Source organism: Crotalus tigris, unplaced genomic scaffold, assembly GCF_016545835.1.
Source record: "Crotalus tigris isolate CLP2741 ecotype Arizona unplaced genomic scaffold, ASM1654583v1 scf7180000017567.3851432, whole genome shotgun sequence".
Classification (NCBI taxonomy): domain Eukaryota; kingdom Metazoa; phylum Chordata; class Lepidosauria; order Squamata; family Viperidae; genus Crotalus; species Crotalus tigris.
The window spans coordinates 3,652,112-3,678,153 of NW_024096477.1; the positions used below are offsets into that span (position 1 = coordinate 3,652,112).

The window sequence follows — 26,042 nt, forward strand, 5'->3', positions numbered from 1 at the left end:
CAGAAGTTGTGAATGCTCCAATACTGGAAGTTTTTAAGAAGAGACTGGACAGCCATTTGTCTGAAATGGTATAGATTTCCTGCCTGAGCAGGGGGTTGGACTAGATGACCTCCAAGGTGCCTTCCAACTCTTATTATTATTGTTGTTGTTATTGTTATTATTATTAGCTATTCTCCAAAGCACCTTAAAGGCAGGACAAGAAGCAATAGAATTGAAGTCCTCATGCCTTAAAATTGTCAAGTTTGGGAAACACTGGTATAGGGTTTCCTGACTATGCAGAGGTTGGACTAGAAGATCTCCAAGGTTCTTTCCAACTCTGATATTCTATAGGCCAAGTCAAGAAATTAACACTGCAGAGATTCCAACAATACTAATTTACTGTTAAATTGTTTACTTTATTATTACGAGAGCCAGATTGGTTTAGTGATAAAGGCTAAAAAGCAAGAAACTGTGAGTTCAAGTCCTGCCTTAGGCATGAAAGCCAGCTAGATGACCTTGGGTGAGTCACTCTCTCTCAGCCCAACTCAGCTCAGAGGGTTGTTGTTGGGAAAACAGGAAGAGAAAGGTGTGTTGGATGTTTGCCGCCTTGAGTTATTTATAAAAGTAATAAAGGTAGGATATAAATAATCAAATGAATAAAACACAAATTGTTGTATGGTATGGAAACAGAATTTTGACACCCCTGCCCATGTGTCTCTCTGCCTGATGTTTTATTAAACAAAATCAAGGTAGGATTACATTTCTTTCTCAGGTTTGCTTCAATCCCCGAAATGTGTCATCTTTTCTGCAAAGTCAGTCCTTAGCAGTTATTTCAGGCCTTCTCAATGCAATGCCTAAATTCCTTACAGAAACAATGAAAGAGGAGCTTCATGATCTGGAACAGCAGGTAACAAGAAAACTTTGATTCACACTAGATTAGGGCTTCCTTGAAACTGGGTAATCTGGGTATAGTAATTCATGCTCCCATCATATCGCCCTTGGAAAACTGCAATTTACTCTAATTGGGGCTGCTCTGAAGACTATACACTTCAAAAAGCAGCAGATGGTCAAAAGCTAATTCAGCAGAATTATTCTAAGGTACTGTGCTGATTATCTATAGGTTCTTTTTTAAAGATTTGTGTTACATGCTTCTGTAATAATTTTTCAGCTTTCGGGTATGTTATATATTTAAACACAGAACTAAGGAGGGAAAACAATACTAATTTGCTAACTTTTGCTTCTACCCAAATGCTTTTTTGTATGACTGTATATCAAGTCAATGGTCAACCAAAGAAGAAGAAATAATTGCCAAGTGAATTAGAAGTAAGCAGAGATATTTATGGCAGAGATATTTATAAGTCACTTTTTTTTGTCCTGGGATTCATAACAACAATTTCAGAAACCCGGCTACTGTAATCATTATTTCACACATTTCATTTCCACATAGACCATAAAATAATTAACTCTCTAAAATGTATTAAACATGAACAATTTTTTGAATGGATTGTGTTACTTTTTAATCTGTTAAAAGTGCTGATGAGATTACTATACTGTCACAGTTATCCAATAATGCAGGGGTCTTCAAACTTGGCCCTTTTATGACTTGTGGACTTAACTCCCAGAATTCCTCAGCCAGTCTCCATTGGAAATAACTAGAATATATAGGTAGTCCTCAATTTACGATTATTCATTTAATGATGGCTCCAAGTTATGACAGCCTTAGAGAAAGTGACTTATAATTTGTAATCGCACTTACAATTGTTGCATCATTCTAGAGGTCACACGATTGTAATTTGGGCACCTAATGGCTCACATTTACAATTAGGTTGCAATATCCTGTGGTCACAGTCACAATTTGCAATCTTTTTTGCCAATTTTCTCCAAAAAAAACTGCCCATTGAGGAAGCTGGATTCACTTAATGACTATGTGATTCATTTAACAACTGCAGTGATTCGTTTAACAGCCACAATGATTTGCTTAATAACTGTTGTAAAAATTATTGTAAAATTAGGAACAACTCAACCTACGATCACAATTGTGGTCAGAAACTGAGGATTAAAAGATTACCTGTATTTTTTTTTTTTTTGAATGGTCCCCTCTCCCATGTCCTCCCTGGTATATTAAACAATTTGGGTTTACTGAACTTAAATTACTCCAATAATTTGGGTCTACTGAACTTAAAAGAAAAGGCTTATTCCTGAATACAACACCATCAGTAAGATGTAAGGGCCATTGTCCCAATGGCATGACTGAATCAGATTTAGCCTGTTACAGCAGATGCTTCCTTTCCTGGCTTTCCAGCCTAGTCAGCTGAAAAGCTAAATTTGCCCATTCTATTATTGGAATGGTTCAATACACATTCAAATCTCCAGCTAGCTGAACTGAGCTACATGAACTCTTCCAAATTCAACAAAGCCTGCTATATCATCCTTGTTAAATCCCAAGCACAGCAGTATAATGTTCTGTTTCAAATTCCTGCAGTGTTATTGAGAAGTAATTACATTTTTCCCCACAGACATCTGATACTGGATTGGCACACAAGAAATGCTACATACTTCACCTGCTGGATAGCTTCTGTACAACTCATAAGGCACCATCTGCAAAGAGGTACAAAGCTAGATGTGAAGGGCAAAAAAAAAAAAAAAACCCTCTTCACAAAGAAACATACTCTTGAGGTTTGATACAGCCTTCAAAAAACTGCATTCTGATGGATTCATCAATCCAGTAAATAAAACAAGTTAATATTAATCATGTTCCCTTTTAGCTGCTAGTTATTACTTATTATATACTGTGTGCATGGAACACATCAACATTTTTTTTTTATTGAAAGTTTTATAAATTTTACAAAAAGACAAAAACAATACAAAACAAAAGACAACATATACAAAAAAAAACTAAACATTACATATATATATAAAAAAAAAAAACCCCATCCCCCACCCCTCACAAAAACCCTCCCTTCCCCCCCCTGAGCTTCCCAGAGCAGAATATAGGCTTAATTAAAAATTAAGAAATAAAAATAAAAAATTAAATTAAAAAATTTATATTTATATATATATATAAAAAAATATCTATATATATATATAAAAATAAAACTTATAAAAAAGCTATGTGATATTTTTGTATACCCAATCTAAATTGTATAAATTTTATCCATTTGTCCCAAACAGCAAGGAACTTCTCTTGCGTTTGTTGCTTTAAGAAAGCCGAAATCTTTGCCATTTCCGCCAGATAAGCTACTTTAAGAAACCATTCCTGCAATGTAGGCAAAGATTCCTTCTTCCAATATTGTCCTACTAACAGCCTAGCGGCTGTAATCAAATTTAACATCAATACAACCTCCTTTGTATCACAATCTGTAACAATGCCTAACAAAAATAATTGCGGAGTAAATTTTACCCTCCTTCTAAAAATTCTCTGGATATTCCACCATATTTTGATCCAAAATGCTTTTATCTCTCTGCATGACCACCAAATATGATAATAGGAAGCATCCTTATAACCACATCTCCAACATTTAGGTTGCACGTCAGGGTACATAAGAGACATTTTTTGTGGATCAAGGTGCCATCTATAAAACATTTTATAAAAATTCTCCCTAAGGTTCTGTGCTTGTGTAAATTTGACAGAACACATCAACATTTTAAAACAAAGTTGGAAAACTGAGACGATTCTAAGGGTTGATATAACCCATATCGGATACAATTTCCCAAAGCAATAGCTCTGATCATCCCTAATTTATATGATTACTCACAATGGAACAATTGAATATATCCAAATTGTTTTAAGCAAAACAATCCATGATAATAAGAAATATTATAGAACATCTACTCAAGATATGAACATTAATCTGCAGCAAATACCACTAACTATTTATCGCAAGCTTAAAAAGGAATAAAAAGACCTCCAAGGAAGAATGTGGTCCAAAACCCACATTCTGAAACTCTTTCACTCAGTAAACCATAAATGTAACTAAAGTATCACTAGAGGAAAAATAGAAGAGTGATCATCTCTTGGATGTCTTGGGCTTGACTTGTGGCACACACATCTATACATACCTCCCTTACTGGATTCTTTGGAATAAGCCCCATTGAGTAGAATGAAACTTATTTTTGTACATTTAGTATGATTGTTACATATGGTGTTTTTGTTACATTTTTTCCTCAGTGGGAAAAGTTACTTTCTTCACAAAGAATATTAGGATTTATGAATGTAAAATAAACAAGAATATATTTTACTCTGCAATTCTTTCTAGATCACAGTATAGTGTTGCCCTGCATTGCTCATTGTAAAGTTCATGAGATAATATATGTTCTCCAAGACAGTATGAAAAGCATTCAATCCAAAAATCCAATGAGCAAAAAAAAAAAAAAAAAACCAGGAATAAGGTGAGTGACATCAATAATTTTTTTTTTTGCTTTTTCCTTTGTCCAACAATTCCTCAGCGGGAGACATGCTTCCACTAAAATGTCAGTAAAATCAAGGAAAGAGGGTTTTGAGGTAAAATGATACTACCTTTGGGAAAGCAAAGAATGAAAAGCTCCCTTAAGTTCCCAATTAAATACTCAAAACTAAACACATCAAAGCATATGGAAACCTCACTAGATTCTGAAATGTTCAAGGAGCAAACTAACTTCAGGGATAGATTTTTATATTTTATTTCCAAGATCCCACCATAACTATTCTGTTATGGCATTTTGATGAGAACAGTGCCATCCGCTGCTACCCTTGAAGGCAAATGCATCCCAAATGTATTCTTTAAAATAACAATTACTTTTTCATTATTAATACATTTGCAATTATTAAACTTAATTTCTAGTTTTAACACATATAATAATAAAAAGATATTTTGCCCCTTTCTCATAACCTAGGGGTTTTGCTGTTAGTGTTTTTTTCATCAAGACAACAGATAAATTTTTAAACTGCCAGCTGGCTCAATAACAACTGAAAGCTATTTATGTTTAAAGTTTATGAGAATCTGGCCATTTACTGAATGCAATACTTCCTTGCATGTATAATTTTAAAATGTGTAAGGGTAGTTTTAAGTCAAGTACTATCTAAGAGGCTATCAATATAAGACAGAACACACTTGTTCTCTACTGAAATCAAAAGCTGGACAAGAATCAAGGAGATTGAGGATGAGTGAAATTGCCTAATGGTAAAATACATTAAATAATGCAAGTATATTTCTGGAAAAATAGCACAGTCCCTTCACTGTATCTTTTTAAATAGAGATTAGTTGAATATTTGTTGAGGAAGGGGAGGGGGAAATAACTAAGTGATTAATCAATTCTTGTGCTAAAGAGAGGGTTGGACCAATGACTGATAGGATTTCTTCTTACATTTTATGATTTAATTATATACCTTATTGGTGATGGTAGTATTATACATCTGAGATTTTAAAATAAAATACTGTCTTGAAGGCAGATCTTTAGCAACAATTTTTAGCTTAAGTCAAATCATAAAATAGTGTGCTAGAATTCTGTAGTTTTCCTATAGCTATACTATTCTATTAGGACATGCAAGTATATTTACACACTTCTGTGCAAACAATATAATCCGTACATTATTCAATCACAAAGAGAAAAAATTACTTCCTACCACTAGTGAATAATTCAGCCTCAGTGTTAGTTTTTAATTTACCAATTAATGTAGCAACCTCAGCATTCAGAATCTATGTTTATTCTCTGTCTGTAAGTTGTTAACAACCACAGTTACTAATGGTGATCTGCAGGTGTATCTAAGAGCACGCTGCAAATGAAGGCAGCATGCTGGGCTGTGAAACTGATTGCACTGGAAGTCTTTGCTAACAGAGATGTCAACGAAGCAAAAGGAATTTTCATACCTGAGTTAACTAGCTGTTGCTCCATGATCCCACAACCCAAGACCTCCATCCATTCTCCTTGAAAGTAGATCTCCATCTCAAAGGAAGGATGAGTAAATGGAAAATAGCAGTCCACCCATCTAATCTTGAGTCCTGGAGTGGTTAAAATAAAAGATATAAGCCAAAAAGAAAAGATGGGGTTAAATGATATATTGCTCTGCAGTATACCCTAAGAAAAGTTTACCTTTGTTTTAATGGCATCAATACCTGCAAGCCATAAAAAGTAAATAGCCACATAATTGACAATACTTTGTAAGGTAATATATCTTGGATCTTGTGGAAGAGGTGGGGTAGGAGAAAGAGCTATGCCTTCTCTAATTGGAAAAAAGCCTTTATCCAATTCAAGCACCCTTTAAAGACAAATCAGTTACTTGTTAAATTCCAGCAACCACATGGCTTGAGCTAAGAACATGGGCAAAAAAGGTAATTTTGTTGTGATCAGTAAACTGGAAATAACTAACATCTCCCCAGAAATATAGATATGTTTACATTATAGTGGTTCATTGTTTTTATTAAATATATCTGTATGACTGCCCAGTTCATACAGAGGTGGCTCTGGGCAGCTTACAATATTAAAACCCACAACATTAAAAATCATAACACTTGAACATCTCTGTCTCCATTCAGAGTCCTCAGGTCCATTGACAAAGCCACATCTTTCGAGCCTTTTGGAAAAGCCACAAGGTGAGGGTTAATTATGCCTCCTGGGGAAGGATGTCCAATAGAAAGGGCCACTCCTGGGAATGCTCTTTTTTATAGTCCCACCAGATGTACATCCCTAATGGATGGGACCAACAACCTTCTCTGCCTTCCTATCCTAACTCCCTCCAAGAGCTAAAGTGCCTCTTACTCAGAGCCATCTTGTCAGGGTTCAGTTTTAGCCTGTTGCATCCCATCCAACAGCCTTCAGGCACAACGAGAGGTCACAGAATCACTTAACTCATCACAGACAGAGATGTACATCCCATGATGGGGTGATCTCCCCCAATGATTTTATGTAGATGTTAAACTTCTTATAGGCAGATTTGGTGTCTTTGGTAATCAGCAAGCCTTCATAGTATACTAGCTTCAATGGCTCTTCTGTACTGTCCTTCAGATATTCTTCCAATGTCCTTTTTTCTTCTTCAACTTTCAGTGTACTTGCAACCTATGCTCCTTGGTAAATAGAGTCTGTCAACATTACTGTGTGGATGAAGGGCATAATTCATTGTTATTATTTTTCTGGTCTTCCTATCCAGAATTTCTACTTCAGTTTGAGCCCAGTCCACTATTTAAGCTATACATGTAATGGCTGGAATTGCTCGGATGTTAATCACCTGATGGTATTATCACCTCTGAGATTGGACTTTAGGAACTTTTCTCTTCTGATGTATTCACTATTAACCTTCTTTTTGACTTCAATGTGGCAGATATCCAGGTATTATAGTGATCTTTTTCACTACAGATTCTTGATGTTATTTCCATAGGGCATCTTGATTCCTTCAGTTTTCACTATTTTTCCTATTAATGGTGAGGGTGGCACATTTGTCCAGTGAAAACTCCACTGCAATATCTTGGCTGCATATACAGACAGCATTGAGTAGCAATTCCATTTCAAATAATGTTTTTCCACACAGCTTCAAATCATCCATGTAAAGGAGGTGGGATAGCCTGGCAGATGTTTTTTGACGTTTGATAGCCATGGCCTCAGTTATTCAGTACTGTATTGCTGACAGAGGCATCAATACAATGACAAGCAGTAGTGGAGATAGTGTTGTTAATGGTGATTTTTTTTTACCCACTCTATTTTTTAAATTATTGCCTAAAATATCTCTTTTACCAAATAAATTTATTTGTAGCCCATTTTAAATTCCAAGCTCTACTTTCCTAATTTGTGCCTCTGTGTGAATATTACATAGAATGGTATGACAAGTAAAAATTATCTATAAACACTGATATATGTTTCCACTTTATCTGTAACATGCTCTGTCAACCAAATGGCACAAGGAAATTTCTATATACAGTTAGATAAATAGAAAGTATGAAAAACAGAACAACTTATTCTTTCCCTTATGAGGTAAATGAAGCTGAGTGTCTCTCTCTTTCAAGTCCTGCTCTTTTTTCAGATGAAGAGTTTCTTTTTAACCGTATAGTTCAGACATGTCAAACACAAGGCCCGGGGGCCAGTTGCGGCCCGTGACATGGTTTCATGTAGCCCGCGAAGCCATCCTGGAAACAGTGAGGGAACACCCCCCGCTGGCTTGGCCTCGGCCCCGGCCTCCCGGAGCCAATGTACAATTTTGTGGTGGCCATCTATGCTGAAATGCATTCAGTCTTAGCTCCACAAGGCTGTCTGGAAACAGCAAGGGACCGGCCCCTGCCGTGTTGGCCCCGCCCTCTGGGTGCGCGCTGAGGAGGTGTCACCCTTTGTGAGGAATGAAGAAATGCATCATCACCTGGAAGTGGCCAGCAAATGGCTATCGCGTACTTCACATATCAGGCTTGATGGGCTCCGGGGAAGGGGTTTCGGCAGGCTCTTCCAGTGGACCATGCCTTGGCGCTTGCCCCGGTCCCACCTCTTCTGCCAGAGACCCTCAGATCTGTCCCACTCCTGCCCAGGCCCCCACAAGCACCCTTGAAGCGAACGATGTAGAGCTGGCCATGCCCATCCAGCAGGCCACACCCACTCCATCCATACGCACCCAGTAGGCCGCATCCACCCTGGCCACACCAACCCAGCCCCTTGAGAGCAACCGCAATGCTGATGCAGCCCTCAATGAAATTAAGTTTGACACCCCTGGTGTAGTTTGTTTCATTTCAAAATGGCACACATAACCTTCTTCTATTCTGACTTTATCTTACGCAAAATTATTGTGACTGGTGTACAACATGTTTCATGCCCTAATGAAGTATTAAAACCTGAGTATGTATGCTATGCTATGCTATGGCATACATCCAGTTTATAATGGCCCTGAAAAGCCATTAGAAACATCATCTGAAAAGGTCAAGTATTTTAAACCATATTGAACTAATGGTAAATACTGTAACCAACATTGCATTCACTGTATGCAATTGAAAACAAAGAAACTATATCTACATCCTTAGAATCTTGGTTTTTTTATATTTGGCTGAAAATATGGTTTTAAAGTATAAATTTGAACATAAACTGACAATTAATCTAAAAATGGGGTAATCCCAAGACACAGAACCAAAGGAAATATTTATCATCAAGTGCCCTATGTTCAATCTGACATTTATTTTCAGTTTATGTAACATGAATAAAAAATAATTGAGACTGGAGCTGACTATGAAAAGAAGAAACAACAAGTATGCATACTGTATACCACAAACAAAAAATTCTCAACAAGAAAAATAGTTGCTAACACCTTCTTGTGTAGGAGTTTAAATTAAAATGTTCTTTGCTAAATCTATGATAAAAATATACCCCAACAATTTCAAATCTTGCCAACATCTTGCATGAATTCTAATGTTTGTGGAAATTATTTATTTATATGTTATATTTTTAAATATACTTTAAGAATAGTTTTGCTGGCTTAAATTCATCATGCTTGGCTTTCTAGTACATTTTCTTTATTCAAGTGCCCCCTTCTGATGTGAAGAACTGCAGCTCCCATAATTCCAAATTTCTGAGACTCAGAGATATATTGCTCTTAACAAGGGCACACTAACTAGTTATATGGTATTGCAACTTTAGTACATGTTATTAATGTTTTTTTTTAATTTACACTTCAGAATTGAATATGTATGCCCTCAACTATAAGTTAATCTGGAATATAAAACAATACATCAAAAATATAACAATATGTGCATTTACGCTTACCGGATTCAAATGGGTATGGTCATAAATCTTCATGTATTAAAACCAGTATAATATCATTGAACTGTAGAAAGCAGTACTTTGTTATGAGAAAGGACTGCTGCTCATAGCTCTTCTTAAATACTTTGCTGAATATAATGATATCATTACAGGTAATCCTTATTTCATGACCACAATTAGGATGGCAACTTGGTCATTAAGCAAGCAGTCATTAAGTGAAACTGCAACTGTGTTTATGATCTTATTTTACTTTTCCTTTGCTTTTCAGACCTGCAAAGGCTGTGAACAGTTGCTAACAGTCACTAAATGAGACAGTTGCTAAACAAGGATTGTCAGCATAATGTGGTACATATCTGGATGTACCTATTGCTACTACGTGTTAATTGACATTCTGCTTCCATGAACATATAATCTGGAGACATCACTAATGTGTAAATTTGAGATTAGTGTTCCTAATGATTCTGCAGCAATTGTTACAAGTTATCGCTTACAGCAGGGGTGTCAAACTCAATTTCACTGAGGGCTGCATCAGCATTGCGGTTGCCCTTGGGGGGCCAGGTAGGTGTGGCCAGAGTGGGTGCAGCCTACTGGGTGGACATGGATGGAGTGGGTGTGGCCTACTGGGTGGGCATGGCCAATTCTACATCATTCGCATCAAGGGTGCCTGTGGGGACCTGGGCAGGAGTGGGACAGATCTGAGGGTCTCTGACAGAAGTGGGTGGGACTGGGGCAAATGCCAAGGCATGGTCCACTGGGGCAGGTGCCAAGATGGCCACCACAAAATTGTTTATTGGCTCCCGGCTGGCCTGGGCCAGGGCCAAGGCAGCAGGGGCCGTTCCCTGTTTCCAGGATGGCTTCACGGGCCACATGAAACCACTTCACGGGCCACATCCAGCTCCTGGGCCTTGTGTTTGACATGTCTGGCTTACAGTAATTAGCTGATATCTATTGTTACTAGCTGATTGAGTGCATGATTCTGATAAATACACTGCAACCTTAGCAGAGGCCATTTGATTGATTTGTGAGGTACGTACCATCGCCAAAGAGATGAGCCACAAGTTTTGTGAGTGTCATTTTCAAATTGTATTCCATAAGCTTTGCTGCTTCCATGGTATGCATCTCTTGCTTATCTGATGTACGGTGTCCTTGTTCAAACAAGCAACAATTTTCTCCATCACTGACATTGCTGAACAACTGTTTATTAAATAAAAGACAATTAGGAGCACTGTTTGTTCAAAGCATTTCACATACATGCTTGTGATAATCCTTGCAAATAGAATCTATGAAGGAGATTCCCTTTTTCTTTTGTTTTTTTTTTGGCTTTAGATCTATCAAATATGTTATTTGAACTTCAGTAACACTATAGAAAGTTTTCTTTTTTTAGAAATCAAGTCAATGTTTTCCCAATCTGCAGAAACTGAGCATCAATGCTTGCCTCGGGTCACTTAAGCAAGAATATTTCTAAGTTGAGATTTTAATTAGAGTTTTCCAGCTCACAGTTTACATATTTAGCAACAGGCCTTCAACAAAATATCGTATCTGTAACGGTATATGGGAATGACCTTGGGAGACAGGGAGAAGAGATGCAGCCTAGGGAACTGTCAAGTAAAAAGCAACTTAGCCTGCGTTAGGAATGTGGGTGGGCAAACAACTGAGAAAGAACCCTTCCTAGTTCCCTGGGCTGAAAAAAGAGGCAGGGGAGAGATGTACTTTCAAACTTGTAAGATTCTGTTAATGTTACCTTGCAATAAAGTATAATTAGCTCCTCTTGTAAGGTTGACAATAGCTTTCCCCAATCAAGTGTCCTCCCCACTGATACGCCCACATCACCAAATGGATTCTAGGAATTGGGGTACAGGTAGTCCTCAACCTATGACTAAATTGAGCCCAAAATTTCTCCTGCTAAGAGAGACAGTTGGTAAGTAAGCTTTGCCCCAAATTCTTGCCGCAGTTGTTAAATTAGTAATAGCGCTGTTAAGTGAATCTGACTTCTATTGACTTTGGCCATTCACACATTCCATTATGGAAGGTGACCAAAGAAAGAACAGCCATTCCAAGGTTTGATGTCTTGAGTGAGCTCATATAGACATCCAATGCACCACAGGTGCACTAGGGGAATGCTCCAGAGCAGTGGTTCTCAACCTGTCGGTCGGGACCCCATTTGGGGTCAAACGACCATTTCACAGGGGTCGTCAAACAACGCAGTCCACCATTTTTTTTCCCTTTTCCTTAACTGTGCTACTCCCTTTTATTCTATTGGCTTTTGAAAGCCAATAGAATAGACTCTCTTGAATAGAGTCTAATTCTATTGGCTTTCAAAAGCCAATAGGAATTGTCCAGGCTGTCTCTGCCCTGCTGAGCCCGCCAAAAGTCCCATTCTGCAAACGGTGCTGCACCAGTTGAGTAGTCCTCGATTTACGACCGGTTGGGGGTCGCGGCATTAAAAAGGTTGAGAACCACTGCTCCAGAGGATAGTTGCCAAAGGTACAGGTAGTCCTGTATGACCACAACTGAGCCCAAAATTTCTGTGGTTAAGTGAGACATTTGTTAAGTGAGTTTTCCCCCATTTTACAACCTTTTCTGCCCCAGTTGTTAACAGAATCACTGCAGTTGATAAGTTAGTAACCTGGTTGTTAAGGGAATCTGGCTTCCTCATTGACTTTGCTTGTTAGAAGGCTGCAAAAGGGGATCACATGACCTTGGTACACAGCAGTGTTCATAAGTATGAACCGGTTGCCAAGAAACTGAATTTTGATCACACAATTATGGGAATGCTCCAAAGGTCGTAACTGTGAAAAATGGTCATAAGTCACTTTTTTCAGTGCTGTTGTAACTTTGAACAGTCACCAAATGAACTATTGTAAGTCAAGGACTATCTGTATTGCAAAGATAGTAACCAAAAGCAATTTTAATGTTTATAAATAATTTGACATAATCACCACTTTGGCACAATGGTGATATTTTTTTCTTTTCATAAGATTATGTATATTTGTTTGAGACAATAAAAAATAGCAGTGACATCTACAGTATATACATATTATTGTTTAGAGTTTTGTAGTGATGTACAATTATTTCTCAAGAATAAAACAACAATTTTAGCTTTATGAGGTCAATTAATTATTTAATCAATGAAATAATGAATTCTCCTTAAGGGCGCCAATCATTCACCTCTACTAACTCAACATACTTACATTTGCTGTTTTCTAATATTTGGCTGATGAATCTAGCACATGTAATATGTCAATTTTCCTTTAAATGAGGAAGAATCCATAATTAAATCAATCTACTTAGTCCGAAACTAATGCAGAACAGCCTCATAGCTGATGGATTAACAATGACAATCATGCACAACTTGTGCATGAAAAAGAATATTTCCTACCATTATAATCACTGTTTGACACAGTCAAAAAATAAAAACCCTGTAAGATCACACCTGGCCCTCCACTGTCACTGAATGAGCAAGTACTCAAGTTGCTTTGTTAATAATAGAATACCTTCTGCTGCTTACAGCCAGAACTTTTAGTTTAGGAAGAAAACAACACAAATTACTTTGGACATGAAGCTACATTACTTTTCAATACAATCACTGAATCTTTCAATCCAGAGCCCATCAAATACAGAAAGCTGAGATTGTTTATATTATATAAATTCAGTCAGCAAACTCCAGTAGCTAAAAGGCTTTCAGAAAGGGTGTGAGCCATCTTTCAAAAGGTGTAATCCATTTTTTTAATTATTAACTCACAATATGTTAATAATATTTACTTCCAGTGTTCAGTATACCTTAGTTCAGAGGTCCCCAACCTTTTGGGCACCAGGAACCGGTTCTATGGAGAGAGGTTTTTTCTGCGGACCGGAGGGTGCGTGGTTTTGTGTGTAGCCTGCATCCCACGGATGGGTCTTTGCTTGTTTGTGTGGACTGGTTGCTCGCATGTTGCGGCCCGGTACTGGTCCATGGACCAGGGATTGGGGACCCCTGCCTTAGTTGATTACCTGTCAAGGCAAACTGATAAAACTCAGTCCTGACAGATTTCTCATGCTGTAAACTCCTAATTTGGCTGAGATAGTTTTCCACTTCTATATGCCTTAAAATATATTAGAAATGTTTACTGCAGTCATTTAGCTGTGCCCAAGAGCAAGGGCCTGAAAGCTATCGGAATTACCCTCACTCCCAGGCAGCTAAGTGTCTTATATTCTTGGGGTCTTCCCTTTTTTACTTTCAGAAGAAAAGAGATGCTGACACTAAGTATTTAAATTCTGTATATACTGGTTTATCTCAAAAGGTATTCAACAATGAAAAGAGAACCTCCTTTATTCCATTACAACAGGGGTGTCAAACTGCCGGATGTGTCACACCATAACCACCCAAAAAGTTGCGATAGGTCATGACACATCACGTGACGTCGCGAGTTTGACACCTGTGCATTACAAGTATCATCAATATCTTGAGTGCCCAAGATACGGTATATCGTGTTGAAACTTTAGCAATACAAAGTAATCTTATGACATCAAAATGGTCTCCACCTGTATTACTCTATCAGCTTTTGCTATCTCTCAAACACAAATCTGAAGTGCCATGAGCTGAAATGCTACCCAACTAATATAAAATTGGAAAAGAAGAAAGAAAACCTCAATCAAAGATTATACATACAAAATAGAATTCCCCATTGGCCATTAAGCAGAATTAGTGCTCTATAGTGATCTCTTGGGCAACAGCACATGTGGCAAACATGTGACATCTATGGAAGGAGAACATGGTGCATTGTTATATTAAGATTGTCTTAACTACAGTTGCTACAAACCATCATCCCCTTCCATTTAAATCAAATCTGTAACTTGGTTCAAGGTATGGTTTCAGATGAAAGGAGAAGGGCTTGCTCAAAAGCTAAAGCCTGTTTGCAATTGCCAATTCATGAAGTAGTCATGCAATCTAATTCAGAAAATGCCAAGAAAAGTTTATTGGTGGAATTACATGCTCTTTCACATTTTCTCTCTCCCTCTCCCTCTGGAAAAGGTAGCAAATGCCATCTAATACAACAGCAGCATGTTTCTATTTCAATTACTAAGAAGGAAAAGGAAAATGCATCTGGCTGAGAAAAGTATCAAATTCTTATCTTATCTGGATTTTCCTTAAAAGAATTCCATTCCCCACCTTCCTTCTCTACCTTTACTGACTTATCTCTATTATTGAATTTCTGCCACTTTCTGCACTGAGATTTTTTTTATTTACCCGGTTATGTCGCACTAATGGAAATAATAGGTGATCAATACATTATCTGGTCTATTAATTTTAGATGTCTTATGTTATCAGTCAAAAGTTATCAGAATAATTATATCACATCCCTTTAGCAAAGCTTACCCAAAGTTTACAAAAGACTGGCATCACCTAAAACGAGTGTTTTTAATCTGCAATATGCCATCACTCTTTGTGTTTCCAGTAGCCCCCTCTGGTGGAGAGAGTAATACAGGTTATATTTAATAAGAGATGGAGGGGGGTAGGTATAACAGTCTTTCAAAGTTATATTTTTTTTAAAAAAAAAACGTGATACATTGGGACAAATGATTCCATTGTTTAAAAGTCAGCTATTTAAAAGTTGACTTCTATAACTGCTAGTCCAATTATTTTGGGAACATAATTCTTTCTGTTGTCAGGATTTAAAGCAAATTCCTGACAACATATCACAGCAGGTGGAAATGCTTAGCAAAACCTGGTGCATCTTGAAAAGAACTAAGTAGAGATGGAAATGTTAAGTACTTAGATGGGAGCTTACTGGAAATTCAGGGTAATTGAGTCTATTAGGAGGTTGAAAATGATTCTAGAACACAGTGGCAAACCATCTATTTACTTGCCAATAAAACTTCATGGACATCTCTATATTATCACCAGAAGTCAAGCTTGACTTGAGGGAGACTTTATTTTTGACTTATCTACAATACTCATTACTCTGTTGCAGCTTTGTCAGCAGGAAATGAAAACATTGAAGTTTATTATGTTTTGCAGCCTGGAACTTTCTCTACATTGGATGTAATTTCATACATGTTGATATATATTATCTAATCAAATCCCAGATTGTCACTGTGAGGTCCTTGATGTTCTTTGAGCTTGGTTGTTTTCTTGCAGACATTTCAATACCCAAATTAGGTAACATCATCAGTGCTATTAAAGTTGTTCTGGTGCAATGGTTAGAATGCAGTTATTGCAGGCTAACTCTGCCCACTGCCAGGAGTTCAATCCTGACCAGCTCAGGGTTGACTCACCCCTCCATCCTTCCAAAGTCGGTAAAATGAGGATCCAGATTGTTGGGAGAAATACGCTGACTCTGTAAACTGCCTAGAGAGGGCTGTAAAGCACTGTGAAGCGGTATATAAGTCTAAGTGCTATTGCTAGTCCTAGACTAGCACGATGACTCATCATTTCAATCCTGAGCTACAAATATTCTCCTTTACTGATTGTCACTGTATTTACTATTGATTGGGTTAGACACATTACATGAAGAACTGGATTTTCAGCTGTAGAAGTGTGTAATGCTGGGATAGATGAAAGTGAAGAGGATAGCTAACAGCAAAATTGTTTGATTATAGTAGCAAAGGGTGCGCTATTGGAAGACATGAGGGACCAGGGTTGGGGAGAGACCATTCTGGAGAATATCTACATGGTTGCTAAGAAATGATACCAGCTTGATATCATATTGCTATCATCATCATCATCACCATCCCATAGCTGTATTTTCTGAGCTAAAAATGTTATACTCCTTTTCACTTCCAAAAATAAAAGCTCCTCTTAAATGGGAAGAGAGGGAATCAATATAATTATTAAGTTTCCAAAATATGAGAATATTTCTAAAGAAATATGAAATTCCTGATTACATGCTTTGTATGTCTCCTAGCCATCGTGGTGCAGTGGTTAAAGTGCAGTATTGCAGGCTAACTTTGCCCCCTGCCAGGAGTTCGATCTTGATGAGCTCAAGGTTGACTCAGCCTTCCATCCTTCTGAGGTCGGTAAAATAACCCAGATTGTTGGGGGCAATAAACTGACTCTGTAAACCACTTAGAATGCTGTAAAGCACTGTGAAGCAGTATATAAGTCTAAGTGGTATTGCTATACTCTGTGTGTGTGTGCCACATTTCCCATCAAGAAACTGCACTGAAATTACACAAATCGCTGTGCCATTCGCCCTAATATTTTCAGGGAAAACTAATTTATTTGTTTAATTAAGAAATGTGCACATGTTTAGAGGCATTCAACTTGAGATGATAATACATTGAAGTAAAATTATTTATTACAAATAGACCAGAAAAAAAGAAATGAAGAGAAATGGGGGGGGGGGGAAGAAGCATACACAGGAATACATTCTGCTCCTTTCTTCTAATGTATTGTAGATGTATTTTTTAGCTCTTCCTCCTCTCTTTAGTGATCTAATTTTGCACAACAGAAAATAAGAGATTGTAGAAGTTCAAAGAACAACAGAAAATCAGAGTGCTCTATAATATGCCAGAAGCATTAGGGTGAAAAACAAATTGGCAGCCAATACTGGGTTTTTAATAGCCTCCCTGTGTATTGAAGGCTATGATTCTGTTTCAATGTGGAAATGTATCCTAGAGCCGATGCATTATATTATTGATATATCACATATTTACTCATGAAACAGAATCTACCATAGAAGACATTTAACAACGTAAGACTACCAAGTCAAAGTTGTCTAGTTATTTATTTCAAGAAAATGTTGAAAGGAAGCAAATGTGCTAGTTATGAGTTGAATATTCCAGTTCATCTTCCCAACTATTGAGAGATAGTAGTAGTCAGAAATAGGTGTTTAGTTTTTAGTTTAGTCTAGTTTAGTCTAGTTTAGTTTAGTTTAGTAGTACCTCTTTTTATCTATCCAGTTTATATTAACTTCTTCATGCATGTATAATTGCATTTACTTAAGTGGAATGCTCTAGCAAATGACTTAAGAGAAATTTCTCTGAGGCATAAGTATTCATTCAGTTCAGTTCCCATTGATCCCATTTATTAATTCACTCTAGACTCTAGAGCAAAAGTAAATAAGTAAATAAGTAAAAAATACCAGTTGTCCTTCAAATTAGAATGTCCTGTCTGTAATTCATTAAAGCAGCCATTCCATCACCAAAGATCACCTACTCCTGACTTCACACATACATTTGCCTAATATGGTAAACATATAAAATCCATTGCCAAATCGGAGTACTAGATGAGAGGGTAAAACTGATGGATTGTAAAAGTGGAGAAAGCTTTACTAGATAATATTTTAATTCAAGCTTATCTTAATGGTCAGACAAAAATCAGACTTACTTCATGGCTGGAGAAGAGTCGTACTCCTTCCATTTGATGAAAGATTGGATAATGGGTGTTATCAACCTGATCACGACGATAAACATCTCCCACAACCAAAAATGCATCAAGTCCAGCATGTATCAAATCCCATTGGTGGGCAGATGTATGAGCTCTTAGCATGTGAGTATGATTTAAGTAGTAGTTATCTCCTTTCTTTCTGCTTGGATGGTCTTGTGGAATAAGCAGTCTATCGAAGTTTTGTTCTACTGTGACCACAGGAGACAAATCATCATATACTGAAAACACTGGGTTCCGAGAACGTACCAAATACTGCTTGTAGAAATGGTCTTTCACACGTTCCTTAATCAACCACAAAGGATGATTTCTTTGGTTGTGCAAGTTTCTCCCCACCTTGGAAAGGATTTTTGGGGTAACATTACTGTAGTTATCTGAGAGATATGTATGGCCAAAAAGTTCCACTGCGTTTGCAGGAAGAGCTCTGGCAGCAAAATCTGAAGATATATTTTTATAGCAGGCATGGCTAAAACTGGCAGCTCTTTTTATCTGAAGTCCCCATGGCAAAACCACTTTGATGCAATGGATCACTTGTATTACATGTCTGGATGTAGCCATTAAAGTGTCTTTCTTGTGCTGCTAGTAGGAGAAAATCAAACAGAGTAATTATTATTTCCTGAAATATAAAAATGAAAATCTTCAGCAAAAAAACGTAATAGCAATAGCACTTAGATGTATATACCACTTCACAGTGCTTTACAGCCCTCTCTAAGTGGTTTACAGAGTCAGCATATTGCCCCCAACAATCTGGGTCCTCATTTTACTGACCTTGGCAGGATGAAAGTCAACCTTGTACTAGTCAGGATTTAATTCCTGGGTGTGGGCAAAGTTAGCCTGCAGTACTGCATTCTGACCACTGTACCATGGTTTCTCAAAAGAAATTTCAACCAACTTTCAAACAACTGTGTTTACAATTGAAATCTAAACTGATAAACCAGAAACTCCTGTTTCAAAATATGCCTTTCAATTCAGATCAATTCAACACCAAAAAGGCATCTTTGGATATTAACAGCAATAATAATAATAATAGTAGTAGTAGTAGTAATAGTAATAGTAGTAGTAGTAACAACAATGACAACACCAACAACAAAGTTGGAAGGGACCATGGAAATCATCTAGTCCAACCCCCTGCTCAAGCAGGAAACTCTATACCATTTTGGACAAATGGCTGTCCATTCTCTTCTTAAAAACTTCCAGTGTTGGAGGATTCACTACTTCTGGAGGCAGCTTGTTCCACTAGTTAATTGTTCTAACTGTCAGGAAGTTTCTCCTTAGTTCTAGATTATATAATCTAATATAATTATATAATATATAATATTTGTATATCGACATCTTAAATTCATATACTTAAAAAGATTTTTTTTTTCTTTCCTGTTGAAAATCTTAGCAAACAAACTTGAAATCCTAGGAAAAAGGCTACCAAAGCAAGTCTGCCTGTTTGTGATTTGCTCAACCTCTATGTGAGGAAAGAATTTCTACTGGTATAACAAATATTAAAAACAAAACAATAAATATATGATAAATGTACTAAAACTGGGCAGTTACCAAGCTGCTTAGCAACTTGGGAACTATATATTCTATTTAGCATGGAAAAGGTTTGTGGGTGTAATGCTGTAAATATTGTAGTTAATGCTATATTAGATTGTCTAGATTACTATTCTACTAGCTGGTGTTCTTAAATATATTGGGTTGCAAATTCCCATCATTCCAGAACAACACTAGTATTGTTATTTAAGAAATCCAGAGGATGCAACATCAAAAAGTTGATTAAAATGAAATATAACTATATGACAAATGATTTATGAGTCATGTACAGTCTTCTGAGAATTGCCAAATTTTTGAAAAATCTCAGTATCATAAATACTGTCATTCTTAAGACACCATAAATAACATTAACAATTACCACTGATTTATTTCTAGGAAAAACACTGGTTTATTTTCCCAAAAGAGAATCTTCAAAAAAAAAATCCTCTTTCTTTAGGAGCAGTGAGGCCTAGTGGTTAGAATGCAGTACTGCAGTCTGCCCACAGTCAAGAGTTCAATCCTTACCCGCTCAAGGTCAACTCAGCCTTCCATCCTTCCGAGGACCCAGATTGTTGGGGGCAGTATATAATGACTCTGTAAACAGCTTATTGAGGGCTGTAAAGCACTGTGAAGTGGTATATCAGTCTAAATGCTATTGCTATTTACTAAGTCTGATGCTATATTCTTAACAGTTCAGTGTATAAACTACACAAAAATTGGTATTATTGGGAAATATAGTGCATACTAAGAAAATCCCAATAGGATCATGCCAAAAGTCATACTGGACAGAAATCTGGAATTTGTAGTTAAAACACATTTGGGGACACCAAGCTAAGAACTCCAACATTCTCTTTCCATGATTGCCAATCAGGTGGCTGTGAGAAACTCCCAAACACACAAAAGAGCCGGTTCTCACTCCACTATTGTCTGGAGATATATCTAATCTGTGAGATAATATACAGCAATAACCACTAACAGTTTTTCCTCTGTGTATTTGTTGTACCTTACATTAAAGCCATCCTAGTTGGAAGACATGGGATTACTACATCCTATGGTATATTGTGTTAAGAACTAGATCTTGCAAGGAGAAAAAGACAGAAGAATCAAATAATAGCTTCCACTATAAATAAGGCTTGTATCTTACCCTTGACAATTGTTGGATTTCCTCTTAACAGTGTTTTTAGTTCTTGCAATAACTAAAATTTATCACAGAGCTATATCCTTGAACACTACCTAGGTAATTTCTATTTCTACTCTTGGTCAAAAAAAGAATAATATAACCTGGGGGAGAAAAAGCTTTCTTGTATTCGCTATATTTTGCTTCCTGTGGCAAAACAGCATTTATTTGGTTAGAAACACCATAAATCTTCTAAATTTATAATAGGGATGAATAAGAATACTTTAAAATCTCATCTCCACCATGCCAAAAAGATAAACTTTGGGTTCTTAAATAGAAATCATATTCTCCCTTAGAATTTATTTTCTTGGATGTGAGGATAGCTTATGTTAAAAAATATACTTGTGTCTTCCATTCTACTTTTTTTAATTAACACCACAGACCCTCAGTGCTGTACGTTTTCTTTCCATTCCACCATTGCTTTACTTATTTTGAAACAAGGCCAAGGAGGGCAAACTTGCTTGATGGAAATGCATTGTAACTGAAAAGCTGAGATAAGAAGAAGCAAAGCAAGAAAACACACTTCCTGCTTCCATATAAATTATAAATTATGTAAAGGGACCAAAGTATGGAATTGATGATGTTCTGAGTGACAGATAATACTGATCAATCCTGACAAGATAGATGGATCATCTGTCCAAGAAGATTGTGTTCAACCTATTCTAGAATATCTCAAGTCCTCCTAATGGATCATGTCCATATTATCAAGTGGCCCTAGATCTAACTTTGTGCTGTCACTATGCTTTCCGAAGCATAGTTAGAGCAGTGAATTAAGCAGTTTACCTAAAGCTAATTACCTTGGCCAGACAGATCCCATTTGGTCAGCTTAATCACAAGTAGTTTGTCACTACTTACAGTCAATTTCCAAACCAATACATTAATTCTTGTTTTTAAAGCTCTATGCAATGTGGGACATGGTAAGTAAAAGGGATACCTATTGCCATGTTAATTGTCCTGCTCATTACAATAATTTGCTTTTCTCCGTATGCCATGTGAAAATATGAACGACAAAAATAGAGAGGCAACCTTTCCTTTGTGTAGCTTATATCTAATTTATATAATTTCTTTTGAGGGGGACAATCAGCTAACTGCTATTCTTTATCAATGCCAGAACCTTTCACTTTCCTAGGAGTTTAAAATGTCTTGTTTTTGCTTTTTACTGTTCCAAGTCTGAACTTGTTTAAACTGATGGGTATTTTTAATTATCACATCATATTCTATTTTAATTTACTGACTTTATAATAAACCAGCCTGACAACCATTTTAAGGTATCAAAACAATCACTGCCTTAAAAAGTCAAGCCAAATTTGTATTAAGAAAAAAAACCTGTTTCATTTTTAAAATGAATTTTAATACATTTAGAATTTGGATCAAAGACTCCTCAATTATTGAAAGGTGAGGCTAAAATATAGAGCTCCAGATGACTAGTAGCTATGTTGTAGCTATAGCTATCAACAGATAAAACTCCCTAAAGATCATCTAACTTTTTGCAGCTCAGATGTGAAAAAACTAAAAAACAAGACATCCCAATTTACAGATCAGAAATTATTTACTTATTGAAAGATTTCTTTCAATGAGAGGCCATTGGATGCGAGAGGGGCAGTAGGATGCAGACAGCAAAGAGGAATATTGCCAAAGGATTAAGTCATGCTAGCACATAATTTAACAGGTTTAAATCAACTAAGATCTATCTACCCGAATGACAGAGTAAGGACAGGTCAGAACCTGTTTTATATCGGCAATTTTAAAATCCTTCTTTCCTCTCTAAAGGGACTGAAATCAGCATACATAATTTCCACATTCATTTCAAAACAGAAAAAGTTCCAAAAAGTAAGATCCATCAATCTGACAAATGTTCTTACACTCACTAGCTTTGAATAGCTCCGTCTTTGAGAATGACGGGCATTCCACCATTGTCTAGTTAAAACTTATTCCAATCACAAAGATACATTGTTATTGGCTAGTATTTCATGACTTTAAGGAAAATCCCAGCTGCAAATGTAAACTTTGTGCAAGCGATGATTCAGATTTATAAAGTTATGTAAATGAGCTGTAATGCTCCAAGTCATTAAAATTTAATATTTGAAAATGAGAAAATGATAATGCTTTGATATAAGCAACATTTATGAGCCCAAATAACCACCTCTTTTTTTATGCATTCAAGAAAATTACGGATTTTTTAATTTAAGTACAATACTCATTACATTATGTGCTCATTTCAGTTGCAGTTCTGGTAAGCCTCTTTCCAGTTTATTTGGAAAAATCTGTAAATCACCCAAGATATGCCAAAATGATGTATTTACTTAATATCCCTAAGCACAAAATAGGATAACATGGCTGTGAAGAATTTGGGAGGGGAGAGGAGTTGTCCATACGCTCAGTACTAACAGCCCCATAAGAATTTTTACACTACCAAGATTAGTAAGCATATGGAAGTTTTGCAATTTCTTCAATCAGTCAAAGCTGCATGCTTAGTGTACTGCCAGACTAATATATTGCTGGCTTTGAAGATGAGTAATTTATTCAGGTCAAAGCCATTGACAGTACAAAGAATGTTATAAACATTTTAAAAAAAGGAAATCAGGTATCATTTTTTCTCTCTGCTTTAATCTTTCTATAAAGGAAAAAAAAGGTTGCTTTTTCATTTCTCATAATTATTGTTGTGTCTTTCCTTGGAAATTCCCATGAATTGTAGAATAGGAAAAATATTCTGAATTTTCTGAACACCTGAGTTTTTTCAGTTACCACAATTCAACAGCAGCAGATAGTTCTTTAATACTAAATAATATAAAAGAGTATCCCTTAGGCAATAGAATGTAGTCACTAGAATGCTCACCTAGTAATAGGAAAGATTTCGTTCTGCTTCTACTCTCTCTTGAACTATAGTCAAATTGCCTGCATACACTATGTTATTCTGGGGAGATTTGCAAAGTGTCTTGGCCAAGTTGCTGTTTCTCAGCATAAGGTCCTCACCTGTAAAATGAAAACAATGCTTTGGGTTATATTGATGCACTTTGTGCAGCACCACATTTGAAAAGTGTTTAGGAATTTTGCAGCGTGCTGCAGTCAAACTGCTAACTGTGATCAGTACATGAATATTGATTTCACAGTAAGCTCATCAAAACAGATTTACTGATTACTAGTTTTATTTGTGGATGCAGTGCTAGGTATTATATCTGGCTAGTAGAGTAATGCAAGAACTATTTTCCCTCATGACCTTGCCTAGCCTTAAGATTTTGAGCAAGATTCTTCTCCTGATCCTATTAACAATACCATCACATTTTATGAAATGTGAGAAAATGCCTTCTCAGTTAAGATCTTACCTCTATTGGTAGGCAAAGATGTTCTCAAGCAAATATACTTTTATGTGTTATATTAATTTGTATAATTGCAATTCTGACTCATTTTATATTTAACCACCTTAAACACTTTTGGAGGAGTATAAAAGAAAGACAGACCTCATCATACTCATATGAAACATGCATATCTTGCATAGCTAAGTAGTACTGTGCCATGAAATTATCTATAAAAAGAATAAGTATTCCTGAAGCCACACAGATGTTTTCAATTTCCATCAGCTCTAGCTAGCCAAGGGCAGAAAACTATGAAGATGAATTCAAAATAACAGAAGAATACTAGGTTGTCTTCTCATTTTATAAAATTATTACCATAATCATCAATCATCCAGAATTCTTTTTGGAGTTCAGTTAAATAAAAATTCAATTCTGTATACATGTGAACAGCCAGAAAATTTCTTGTTCAATTTTCACTTCAGGCACAACTTAGTGGTTAACTGTGGATAGTATCCTGTCTGGATTCTAAGCCACTCCTTCCTTCTATAATTCTAGAAATCATATAAATGACATAAAGCTAGGAAAGATTATTGAGAAAATATATACAAAGCACTAAGAACATGTAACAAAATAGAAAAAAAAAACAAATTTTGGAATCTAGATACTGCCAATTTTACAGGTTGTCCTGGCAACTCTGTCATGATTAAGCAAAGCAGTCATTAAGTGAGAAATCACATGACTATGACTATGCTTTCTGGCTGGAAAGGGACCAGACTACTGAGTTATACCTTCAGCTTTTTCTGCCCCCTAACCACTCCCCTGCCTTTTGGAATGCTTCAGGGCCTGCTTATATACTTTGAAAGCAATGCAATTGTGTCAGCAACCTGTTGTTGGGAGCTACTGATACACTATTCAAGCAACTTATTTTCTTGAAATCCTTTTCTCTCCACTCTTTTCTGAGTGGGGGAGAAAGCAAGAGATTCCTATAGACCAGTGGTGGCGAACCTATGGCACGCATGCCAGAGGTGGCACTCGGAGCCTCTCTGTGGGCACACATGCTGTTGCCCCAGCCTTGCCTCCCCCCACAAACCCCTCCTCACCAGCAGCCTCCATGGAGGAGAGTCACCCCTGAGCGTGGCCCACACGGAGCAGCGCAGCCAAGGACATAGCAGCCAGGCAGCGAGACAAGACTCTGCCCTCATGCCCCATCACGCAGAGTTGATGCTGCAGGGCGCTGGCAGAGGGTGTGGCCGCCATGGCGCTGCTGGGCTGCTTGGGTGATCTGTGGTGGGCCCTGGAGGCAGTGAGTGGCCCTGCAGGCAGGCGGGGGGGGCGGAACAGGGGCGGGGCAGGGCCAGTTTTTGGGCACTCGGTCTCTAAAAGGTTCACCATCACTGCTATAGACAATCTATCCTTTGCCTGACTGTTTCCCACTGCTGGCATGATTACATTGCTTTCAATGTTGTAGAAGAGCAAATATGGTAGCTTACTCCCTTGCAATCCCTTCTTCTCCAATCAGTTTGTGCTGAAGAGGAGAGGAAAAAACAGATCAGGCATAGGACAATGTATACTGACTGTAATTGTGATCACATAACTGAGGGATGCTGTGAAGGTCATAAATGGTTATAAATTAAAGTTATTTTTCAGCACCATGGTAACTTTAGTCACTGAACAAGCAAGGACTATCTGTACATTTCTTTATTAGAAGATGCAGAAAGTCAACCCCATCACACTTTACAACAGAAATGTCTGAGACTCTTCACTGAATTCACTGAATTCCTCATTGTCATATGGAGAAAAGTTGTGTTTATTCTAAAATAAATTATGTTAAAACTAGGCTACAGTTTGGAGGAGAGAATCAGAGTAAGGAAGAAAAAGCCATGACTACTGAGCCATTTAAAGACTCATGGGGTGTGTAAAGAAGAATTGTTTCTTTCTTCATAGAGAGAAGTTGATTAGCCCTTACAAGCTTTCAGTCTTCCCCAGGGATAGAGAAGAAGAC

General features: G+C 37.0%; 1 protein-coding gene across 5 annotated transcripts in view; it reads right to left on the reverse strand.

Moving 5' to 3' along the window:
* FARS2 (phenylalanyl-tRNA synthetase 2, mitochondrial) overlaps nucleotides 1-26,042 on the reverse strand; it is a 217,615-nt gene that overhangs the window by 145,019 nt on the left and 46,554 nt on the right. The window contains exons 2-5 of one of the 5 annotated variants that reach the window (XM_039350726.1): nucleotides 23,584-23,720; nucleotides 17,990-18,622; nucleotides 10,716-10,875; nucleotides 5,826-5,957 (exon numbers count right to left, since the gene is read on the reverse strand). In XM_039350726.1, the coding sequence (XP_039206660.1) occupies nucleotides 5,826-5,957; nucleotides 10,716-10,875; nucleotides 17,990-18,604 (907 nt within the window). In that variant the 5' untranslated portion in view covers nucleotides 18,605-18,622; nucleotides 23,584-23,720. Of the gene's footprint in view, nucleotides 1-5,825; nucleotides 5,958-10,715; nucleotides 10,876-17,989; nucleotides 18,626-23,583; nucleotides 23,721-26,042 lie in introns of all 5 variants that reach the window. The other 4 variants (XM_039350718.1, XM_039350737.1, XM_039350747.1 and 1 more) reach the window with 4 other exon arrangements.